Source organism: Rhinolophus hipposideros (assembly GCF_964194185.1).
Source record: "Rhinolophus hipposideros genome assembly, chromosome: X".
Classification (NCBI taxonomy): domain Eukaryota; kingdom Metazoa; phylum Chordata; class Mammalia; order Chiroptera; family Rhinolophidae; genus Rhinolophus; species Rhinolophus hipposideros.
In genome coordinates this window covers 88,131,476-88,142,667 of record NC_138046.1, presented here as the reverse complement: position 1 = coordinate 88,142,667, position 11,192 = coordinate 88,131,476, and the positions used below count along the sequence as shown (strand labels likewise).

The 11,192-nt window shown below is 52.1% G+C and overlaps 1 protein-coding gene across 1 annotated transcript; it reads right to left on the bottom strand.

Annotated features, from left to right (window-relative positions):
- Window positions 1-2,944: 2,944 nt before the first annotated feature.
- KCND1 (potassium voltage-gated channel subfamily D member 1) lies at window positions 2,945-10,999 on the bottom strand. Its single transcript, XM_081042627.1, has 6 exons — window positions 8,358-10,999; window positions 6,503-6,665; window positions 6,313-6,396; window positions 6,128-6,226; window positions 5,639-5,889; window positions 2,945-4,385 (listed from the first exon to the last, which is right to left on the bottom strand). The coding sequence occupies exons 1-6, from the start codon at window positions 9,476-9,478 to the stop codon at window positions 4,154-4,156; spliced, it is 1,950 nt and encodes a 649-aa protein (XP_080898753.1). The 5' UTR covers window positions 9,479-10,999; the 3' UTR covers window positions 2,945-4,153.
- Between the last annotated feature and the right edge of the window lie 193 nt (window positions 11,000-11,192).

Here is an 11,192-nt window from a genome sequence, read left to right as displayed (position 1 = left end):
CTTTATAAACCCAGGCGGCTGGATAGCCCGGTTGGTTGGAGTGCCAGCTCTGAACAACAGAGTTGCGGGTTTGATTCCCACATGGGCCAGTGAGCTACACCCTCCACACCTAAATTGAAGGCAACGGCTGAGCTGCCAGAGGGGCGGCAGGATGGCTCAGTTGGTTAGAGTGAGAGCTCTCAACAACAAGGTTGCCGGTTCATTTCTCGCATGGGATGGTGGGTTGCGCCCCCTGCAACTGAAAAGATTGAAAAAACGGCGACTGGACTTGGAGCTGAGCTGCGCCCTCCACAACTAAGATTGAAGGACAACGACTTGGAGCTCAGGGGCCCTGGAGAAACACACTGTTCCCCAATATTCCCCAATAAAAAATATTACAAAAAAACCCCACTGTACGAACCAACTTTGTCAGCAGCCAGCATCTCACAATGGTAAAATCCCTGCCACTCAGCAGCTGGAAAGAGCTACTAGCTAATCCTAGCTTTGCCTCTCCTTGTCTGAGTGATCTCTGGCAAGTTATTTAACATCCACCTCATCCTCAATTTCTACTTCTCTGTAAAATGGCCATGATCACTCCATTGTAAGGATCAGAGATTCATGCTTGTAAAGGGCCTGGTGCTGTTCCTGGCACCTAGTAAGTGCCCAGTAAATTAGTTGGCATGGCGGTGCAACAGAAAGGATCCCAGTCACGAAGACCTCAGTTCCATGCACAGATGGACCGTTACCAACTATAGGACCTTGAGCATGTCATTGTGTCTCAAATTTGAGGTTACCCATGTGTAAAACGAGAATGCCTGCCTAGGCTACCTCAGGGTTCTGAAGAGCTAATGAACCAAGGTGTTGTGAGAGGTGAGGGTTCCCTACGTCTTAGGCGTCTTAGGAGCCAAGACATTACAACCAGTGGACTGAAAGAGAGCCCATCAGAAAGCTCTTCTGAGTGCCACCTAACCTCCCTTCAGATGCCAACCCTAGTTGAAGTATTCCTTGAAGGGTGTCTGTCATAAATTAACTATTGTGTTTTCTGTTTATGAGACCCACGTAATGGGAGAGGACTCACATTAACTGAGCCTGTTTCGTTCAGGGCATTGTGCCCAATGCCTATGCATGTTATCACATTGGCTCTTTCCATGACCATTTCACTCAACCCACATATCCCACTCCCTACTGGATATTTGTCCAGCACCACACATCTAAAACTGAACTTATGGGTGGCCGGTTAGCTCAGTTGGTTACAGCATGCTGCTGGTAGCACCAAGGTTTCCGGTTCGATCCCCACATGGGCCACTGTGAACTGCGCCCTCCTTAAAAAAAAAAAAAAAAAAAAAAAACCCAAAAAACCTGAACTTATGATAATAATTGTAACTCATCGTCACTAAGTACTTGCTATGTGCCTGGCACTGTGATGTTCCCTTTGACAGTGAATGGCACCCCCACTCAGCTTTTGCCCAAATCAGAAACCTAGGAGTTAGCCTTGACTGCTCCCTCTTCTTCAACTCCCAGATGCTTGTCAGTCCCAAGCCCTGCCGATTCTACCTCTCAAATCGCAAATCTCCAACTCTTACTGCCACTACCTGGTCCAAGCCACCATCACCTACCAATTAGATCACTGCAAAAGCCCCCTCATTGCGCTTCCTCCCTCCAGGATTATTTCTCTAGAATCCACCCTCCACAGCCAGAATGATCCTTCAGAAACACAAACCTGATGATGACTGTCCTGTTTCTAAGCCTCAGGAGGTCCCGTTATCCTTAGGATGCAATCCAAAATCTGTATCCTGCCTTCGAAGGCCTTTTGTGATCTGGCTTCCTCTGCATCCTTACCCTCATCGCAGCCTCACACTCTCCTCTGCAGTTCTGCTCAACTAACTTCAATTCCCCAAAGGCTCCAAGTTCACTCTCTAACCTCCGGATCATTTGTACATGCTGTCGCCTCTGCCTGAAACATTTTCATCCTTTCATCTTTTGCCTGGCCAACTCCGGCTCGTTCTTTGTGTGACGTTCTCCTGCTTCTGTGATGTGTGAATATCATAAATTTGTTACCAGTACAGAAAATTTCTTGTGCCTTGTATCTGTTCCTTGGGTTTTGTAATTATTTGTTACATAAAATTTCTTGTGCCACAATATGTTAAAAAATAAATGCTGGGGGGTGGCCCGTTATCTCAGTTGGTTAGAGCCTGGTGCTGATAACACCAAGGTTGCCGGTTTCATCCCCGCATGGGCCACTGTGAGCTGTGCCCGCCTTAAAAAAAAAAAAAAAAAAAACTGAAAAACTAAAATTCCTTTATAATACAAAAAAACAGGTACCTAAATGTAAACAAATAAAATTTTGAATTAAAAAAATAAAACGAAAGATTTTTGCCCCCTTGAAAGTTTGGGCCAAAAACGTGGGTGCACATTATACATGGAGTGCATTATACATGGCAAAATATGGTAATTCTCTCTCCCAGGGATTGGAACCCAGGTCGACCTGAAATCCAAGGTCTGTCTCCTTGGTGCTCCACACAGCTCATTCCCACACTAGCCTAGTGTACTCAGTATTCCAGAAGACGACATACAGGGGATATCCACAAGGAAGGGTAATTTGCCACATTGAGAGATGCTTTTCATCAGGGTTCAATTCAGAACAGTTTGCTGTCAAGAAGCCTGGGTTTAAGTCTCCCCTAGCCAAGCATGTGCTGCTCTGGGTCTCATTTTCCCCATTCATGAGTGAGGGAGTTGGAACAGATGATGTCTAAGGGGACATGTCTCAGGACCTTCTAACCTGCCTCAACTGGCTGGAGATTCAACTCTTCAACCCCTCGCCCCTTTTTCATTTCTCCTAGATCCCCATCTTCCAGAACATGTCACCAGCCACCCATCTCCCATACCTTTACCCACACCAGCCCTTCTAATAGTTGAAATCAGCCCAACCCAGCCCCCAAACACACAGAGCCAGGAGGTGCTCATCCCCAGCTCTCCTCTCAGATTTTATTGACTGATGGAAACTACATCTTTGTCAGCCACCAGCTCCACAGGGACAGTGTTGAGGACAGGGAACCTGAGATGATGCCAGATATCAGCCTGAGAGCAAACACAGAGTTCCGGAAGGTGACCCAAGGGGGAGAAGAGAGAGGGATATGTGAAAAGGCATTGTGGGGGAGGAGGAAGAGGACGAGGAGGAAGAAGAGGAGATCGAGAAGCTCCCCCTGCCTCCTACAACTCCCAGACTTCAAGAACAACCCAGGCTTCAGCATTCTGGACTCCTGCCCAAGAACATGGAATCAGCCCATGATCTCCAAACCCAGCCCAGCCCTTGCTGGCTGCCAGGTGCTTATCTCACCCAGTCCAGACTCCAGCCCAACCCAGGAAGGAAGCAAACCAGAGGAGCAGAGACAAGGAGGAGTATTAGAGGTGGCCCCTCTGATTAGGGCAGACGTAAATACTGCAGCAAACTGGGCAGAGGCTTTGCATAATGTCATGGCAGCAGCTGCTATTGCTAGAGTTTGCTGGGGGCCCAGCGGAGGACAGGGTTGCGGGGACCCATTTCCAGCAGCCAGGGAAGGGGGTAGTGTTTGTGCTATCTTTGTGTGTGTTAGGAGAGGCAGCCTGACCCCTGAGCCAAAGACTGGGGGTGGCAGGTCACTGCTGAGGCCACAGCCCATGAAGCCTGTGGTTGCATTCCAAGCTTCAGAATCTGGGAGTTGTTGGGCGGGGTGAAGGGTGGGGACCTCTCCTAGGGACCAGATCAGAGGTGATGTTTCTCTTCTCTGAACCCCCAAATCGCCACAGCCCAGCCAGAGAGAAGAGGAAGTCTCACCTCTTCTTCTCAGGCCGGAGCTCAGATGTCAGGTGGGAGCCTGAGGGCCCAAGGGGAGGAGCATGCGGAAGGCCCCCTGGGAGAGAGGGCCTGGTCCTAGTGTGTTGAGGCAAGGAGGCCAGCAGCCTGAGGAAGCCCAGTGATTCAGCTCCCACCAGGAAAACTGTCTGAGGTGAGGAAGTGCCCCATTCCCTGGCTACGTCCCCACCAGGTGGGTGATTCCATGAAACTCCATTGCATAGTTCTCAGTGGAGGGCAGAAGGGGTCCCCAGGCCTGTTGCTGTCTGCCTCCCCAAAATATGGCTTTGGAAAGGAGCCCTCAAGAATCAAGAGGGCCCTCCGGATGGGCAGGTCCACCCCTCACAGGGAAGAGATCTTGACAGTCTCAGGGAGGAAGCAAGAGGTACCCAGGCTGGAGTTCCTGAGGGTGCTGCTGGCCCCGCCACCACCACTGCCACCAGGGGAGGAAGGTTGGCTCTCATCTGGGGTGTTGGCAGGAGGCGTGGGTATACTGATGATGGCAGCCACGAAGTCCCGGCTGTCGCAGTTCAGGTCAAGGCTGCCATGGGGCTTGGCATTGAGGCTTGAACGGCTGTGGATAAGGATGGGAAGATGGAAGGTTCTTAGAAAGTCATCTTAATACTTGCCACAGCAATCATGACATCTATTAAGTGCTTACTGGGTCGCTGGCACTGTGCTAAATGCTTCCCCTGAACCCTCAATTATGGTGGTACAGGGTAAGGGATCTGGAGTCAGAGAGTCCTGGGTTCAAATCCTGATCCCACTCTTACCACTCTAAATCTCTCTTTTCTCTCATCTGTAGCATGGGAATAACAATACGGTAGGTCCTCACTTAACAGGGTCAATATGTTCTGTGATTTTTAATTGAAACGACATATAAGAAAACCAGTTTTAGCAGAGGCTAATTGATATAAACAAGGGTTATGTTCCTAGGCATTTTATCATCAACATGATAAAAAATGACGTTATTTAAGGACCTGCTACATTTCCTATGTCATAGGGTTCTTGTGGAGATTAAACGAGATAACAGATGATACAAAGTGCTCAGAATAGTGCCTGGAACGTAACAAGCGCACACACCAAAAAAATGTTACTCCTGACAATTCAAAGTCCTCACAATAGTCGACAGTAAGAGGTACACAATCTAGTCCCTGTTCCTTTCTGATTTTACCTCCTACCATCCTGTCCCTCGCTCATTCCACTCTACTCACAGTAGCTCCTTGGCTGTGTGTCTTGTTAGATACATACAGACCCATTCCTGCCTCAGGGCCTTTGCACAGGCTTTTGCTCTGCCTGGAAAGCTCTTTCTCTAGATATCTACATGGCTCACTCCCTAGCATACTTCAGGTCTTGGCTCAGATGTCACTTCAGCAAAGCCTTCCCTGACAACACAAAAGTACATCATGGCCTGTTCTACACTGTATCCCCCAATCCTGGTTTATTTTCCTCCTTGGCATTTAACACACTACATCATCTGTGTATTTGTTTGTTTATTAATGGTTACACCCTACTAGAATATAAGTTCCAGAAGGTCAGGGATTGCTGCGTGTTCTATTCGCTGCCTCAGGTGAACGAAATTCCTAAACTCCTAAACTGAATTCCAAAGTGCCTACAACTGTGCCTGGCATATAGTAGGTGTTCAATAAACGCTTGTTGAAAGAAAAATAAAGAACGAGGAGTTCCAGACAAGATAAGCCCCAGCTCCCAGGATGGGAGAGTTTGGGCTCAAATTTGACTTGCTAGGCCTGGAGTCATGAAATCTCAGACCCTCTGGTCCAAGCTCTGAGCTTCCCCAGGGGTGGCCAGCTGGTGGGGAGTGCTTACCTCTGAGGCACAGGGCTCCTCCGCAGCCCTGCCAGTGTGTCCAGCTCCTGCATGCTGCCACGGCTGACCGAGGCAGTGGAGTTGGCAAGGCGGATGGCACGGCGCTTGGCCCTGCGGGGGCAGCAAGAGGATAGCAGGCTGCCAGCCCCCACTGGCTGGGAGGACACAGAGGTGCTGCGGCTGGTGCGGCCACCCAACGAGACAGCACCCAGGGCCTCACTGAAGGTTAGCTCGTCTGTGAACTCATGGCACTATGGAAAGAAGGGAGGCATGGTCACAAGTCACTCCAAAGAGCTGCCCCTACCCGCAGGCCTTTGCTTAGACCGTTCCTTCCTTTCTGGAGGTCATTCTCTCTTCCCTTCCCTTGTCTACCCTTCAAGGCTCAGCTCTGTTGGGGCCCCTTTCAGGAGGGAAACTGTGAGATTTCCACAATTAGTAGTGAGCCTCTCCTGCCCTGGAGGGAGCTGGCTTGGTGGAAGGCAGCCTCACCGTTGTCTTCTCTAGACAGTGCAGCAAGTGGTGATGTTGCTGTTCAAAAGCAGAACGGTTCCTGACACACAACGCCTGTTCCTCCCCACTGCCACTGTCCTGGAGTAGACGGAGCAGAGAGATGAAGTCAGCACCTTCCGCCTCCCATCACTGCTCAGACCCAACCCAATCTGGGCCCTACCTACCTCAAGGCCCCCGTTCTGCTTGTACTGCAAGAAGGCATTTGTGGTACCACTCTTTGCCAACCGGATCCTTGCCAAGCGTACCTTCTGCAGAGAGAGGAGGACAGAAAAGGTCAGGTGGGTAAACACAAGAGATGATGGACTGGCTGGGGGTAGGAGGACAGGGAGGTGCTCAGATGGAAGGAGCAGCTACCTGCTGTGCTCGGCGCTTGTCAGCACGCTGGTTCTGGTGGTAGATGCGGCTGAAGTTGGACACAATGACCGGCACAGGCAAGGCAATGACCAAGACACCACTGAGTGAGCAGATGGATCCAAAAATCTTGCCAGCAATGGTGCTGGGTACCATGTCTCCATAGCTGGGGCAGAGGAGGTAAGCCAAGGTCAAGAAGAGTACCCACCCATCTCTCAGTCCCCCACTCTGTGACCCTGGCCAGACACTCCAACTCTCTGAGCCTGTTTCTTGCTCTGCAAAATGTGAGGAATGACCTTTCTGGCCACCAGTGGGGGTCAAATGAGAAACAGGCCCTCAGCCCCTACAATCTGCTGCCCCTATCTGAGCTGCACACCAGGCATCTGAGTCACCTGGAAATATATTAATACCAAGCATAGGGGAGAAGGAAGAAATCACAGGCAGTAAACATAGCCTCCTGGGGAGAGAGTTCCACCACCGCAAGCCAGATGAGGGGCTCTGTCCTGGGAGCAATGCTCTGTTGGTTTTGCTTGCGTCTGTCCTACTTTCTCTAGGTAGGACCCATTCTTATTCTCCCAGGGGAAGCCTTGAAACTGTCCTCAAATGAAAAAATAGTGGGGAGCCTTGAAACTCCCCCTTCCCATTCTCTAAGCCAACCCCCCTCCTGTGGAGATGGAACAGAGCCAATCTTACCACCTTATTTCAGAGGCGGTGAAGACCAAAGCTCAGGGAGGTTCCATAACTGACTTGCTTAAGATCACACAGCATACTTTTGTCCTAAACATAGGACCCATCAGATCCCCTTCACAAAAGTGCAGCCTCTGTAGTTTTAAGTTTCCAGGCTTTTGCTCAAACTGTGCCTCCGTCCTCCCCAGGATGGGACGGCTGTTTCTTCTTTCTTTCTTTTTTTTTTAACTCACTTAAAAGTCTCTCCAACTTGGCCATTTCTGGCTCTGTGATGTGTCATCTCGGACTATCCTCAACGAGGAGACACAGGCAGCTACCCGCCCTCCCAGGGTTGCTGTGAAGATTGAATAGGGTAAAAGTCATCAAAATACCCAGTTCCTACCCATTCTCAGGCTCAATATTTGTTTGTCAACTGAATCCTGAACCTCCAACCAGAATTAATTTCTACTCCTTAGACACCTCAAATCAATTTTTCTGTACCTCTAGTAAGGAATAGAGCAAGCCCAATTCATCCATTCAACAGATACCGAAAGGCAACTGTATACCTATTCCCAGTGATGGAAATTTAGAAAAGGACTACAGTCTCGGCCCTAGGCAGTGTCTTTAAGAACAACCTGAGTTTGGTGATTCCATTTGCTGCTTTTATCCCAACCATTTCCTCTCAAGGACTGGAATTTAAAACAGTGATGCTGAAAATATCTTGTTCTGGGGAACACCAAGGAATCACAAAGCCACAGAGGTAGTGACCCTAGAGGGTTGAGAGCCGTAGGTCTTCAAGATGGAAAAGGGGGTGATAGAAAGCCAGTACCTATTTACCCTGCACCAGAAACTTTCAGAGAACTTTTATAGCCACAATGTCACTGAAGCCCTCAAAAGGGATCATCATTTCTTATTTTACAAAGGGGAAAACAGGCCCCGAGAAAACAAGGTCAACAAAAAGAGTACAGCTAAGACAATCCTTGAACCCAAGTCTCTTGACCTAGAAAGTCAAGGCACTGTCAGAGCTGGGCAGAATTTGAAGCTTAGTCTAAGTCCCTCAGTTTTTACAGAAGAGCAATCTGAAGCTTGTATAGAGAGGGAAAGAGATCATTTACCTCACCTTCTTATGTTTACAGGAAAGGGAAGTGTTATGGGTTGACCGGGCAGCTCCTGACACAGGGTCTGCACTCACCCCAGTGTGGTCATGGTGACGATGGTATACCAGAAGGCGGCAGGGATGCTAGTGAAGTTGGTCTTGTTTGTGCTCTTCTCAGCATAAAACATGACAGTGGCAAAGATGATGATAGCCATGGTAAGGGAAAAGAGGAGAAAGCCCAGCTCAGAGGCACAACTCTTGAGTGTGTAGCCCAGAATCCGCAAGCCCTGTGAGTGCCGGGAGAACTTGAAGATACGGAACACCCGGAACACACGCAGGGTGACAAAGGCGCCTGAGACATCGTCGCCCTTGGCCACGAAAAGCCCGATGTAGTAGGGCATGATGGCCACCACGTCTATGAGACTCATTACACTCCTCAGAAAGCGGCAGCGGCTGGGGGCGGCAAACAGCCGCAGGAGGTATTCGCCCGTGAATATGAGCACGCAGGCCGTGTCCATGCAGAAAAAGGCCATCGGGAAGCGGTCGCCACAGGGCACCTCCTTGGAAGGCAGACGCGCGGAGCCGCGGCACGGGATGGTCTCCACCACGTTAGCGATGACTGACACAGCGATGAAAAAGCCGGTCACGTAGTAGAAGACCAGGGCCGCGGTGCTCGTGTGTGGGTTCTCGAAGGCCCGCCAGAGCTGCTGGCGCAAGGAGCTCCCGGCCGGCAAGGCTGGTCCTTCCCCAGCCTGCTCGGCCTCCTCGTCTTCCGCCAGGCGCTCAGCGTTCTCCTTCTTGCGGTCCCGGTACTCTTCGAGGCAGCAGTCGCCGACAAGCTCAGGCACCAGGCCGTAGAAGGCCAGCTCTTCATCGAAGGCTTGGATGCACTCCTGCCGCGGGCAGTGCAGGCGGCCCGTGCGGTAGAAGTTAAGCACATGCCGGAACATGTCCGGGTCGCGATCAAAAAAGTACTCGCCCGAGTCGGCATCGTAGAAGAATTCCTTCTCGGAACTGCCCAGCAGTGTGTCTGGGTAGCGGTCCAGCGTGTTCTTCCAGGTCTCAAAGCGCCGTCCGCTCACATTTACCACCAGAACCTCATCTGCTCGAGAAGCCTTCACCCCCGGCGCTGGGGGCAGGGGCTGCTGGGCCAGGGGCAGCCAGCCCACCGCGGCTGCCCGCGCAAAAGGCAGCCACGTGGCCACGCCTGCCGCCATCCTGCCGGGAGCCCCAGGCCCTTGGAGACTTGGGGGGTGGCCTTTAGGAGAATTTGGCTGTCTCCAGGATGGTGGGGGTTTGGAGAGGCCCTGGGCCACTCGCACAAGGAAACTGGGGGAGTCTAGAGAGGCCAAGAGGAACCTGCAGGAAGAACTAGAGACAGGGGCAGGGGCTTGCGAGGCATCTAGAGGATCTAGGAGGCACCTGGCCCATGTCTTGAGGAACTTAGAAGGGACTAGGGGACATGGAGAGGAGCAGAAAAGGGGCTTCCAGAGGGGCCGAGAAGGATCTGACGGAGTGTTTACAGACTAAGATTCTAGAGGGGTCAGCATGTGCCTGAGATGTGGGGGGGGGTTGTCAAGTGGGCGCAAAAAACACTGGGGCACGGACCACACTCTTGAGAGTTGTAAGGGAAGGAAGAAGGTACTAGAACCCCTTAGCTGGGTTGGAGAGGGGATTGGGACGTGAGAGAGATAGAAATGGCACCAGAGGTGTTTGAAAGATGCTGAGGGTCTCTGGTGGGGGTTCTAGAGGGGCGGAGAAAGGTGAGGAGACTTGTCCACACCCTCAAGACTTTTGGGGAAAAGATAAGGGGGTTGGAGTCCCCTCGGGGACCTAGGAAAGGGGTGTCATCAAGCCAGGAGGTTGTAAAGAGGCTGAGAGGTGTCTTGGGAGTGCCTGGAGCTGCCAAGAATAGCCCGAGGGGGGGGTGTCTACATTCTACAGGAGTTCTGGGGGAGGAAGGAGGTGGGGCCCCCAGTGCAGCTGGAGAAGGCAGTGGGGTATCTATAGGGGTAGATATGGGGCTAGGTTATTTTTCAGGGACTGAGAGGTGTCTGGGGAGAGGGATAGCTAGGGGGGCTGAGAAAGCCTGGTCTGCCCTCTCAAGAGTTGCAGGGACAGGAAAGGGGCTGGGGAGTTTCGCGGGGCTAGGGCTCAATTGGAAGGAAGGTGGGCACAGACCCAGAGTACCCAAAGGATAAAATACGACTAAGATAAGAGGAAGAGGGTGTTCTCCCCAAAATGGGTTGGAGAGCGGGGTGGGGTGTTGGGAGTTGGGTGTGTCTCCAGAAAGGGGGGCTGCTGGTCTTGCAAGAGGCTGCGGGGGGCGGATAAGACTGCCTCCCACTGCTGGGGGCTGGTCTGGGGAAACCACACCCCGAGGGGCTGGTGGTATGTGCTAGGCAGCGGCAGCAGGAGCAGCGGCAGCAGGATTAGAAAGAGAAGCAGCTACAGCCAGGCCTGGGAGAGAAGACAGCACAGGCAGGGAAGGGGGCTGGGTCTCTGGAAGGAGGCTCTGGAAGGACAAGGTCCAGCAGGACCGTGGGGCACTGTCCCCAGGATGGGATAGGGCGTGGGGGCTGGACCAGGGAAGGACAAGGACAGCAATGTTGGTGGACCCCTCCCACTCCCCACAGGGCCAACCTCACCTGTGTCCCCACTGCAGCAGCGGCAACAGCGGTGGGGTTGGGGGTACCAAACACCGGAGCTCCTGCCCCCCTCTGCAGAGCTGCCTGAGCTCTATTCCTCCTCTAGCTCTCTCCCCGCCCCTCAGAGCTTGCCGGGAGTTGGAGAGAGAGGCAGGGAGGGGCCTCGTGGCTCCCAGAGCCCCCTCCCCTAGGACCGCCAGAGAGGGACCCTGGGGAGACTCCACCTCCTACAAAGCTGGTTGGGCCTCAGTCGCGTCATCTGGAAAATGGGGGTGGTAGGGAG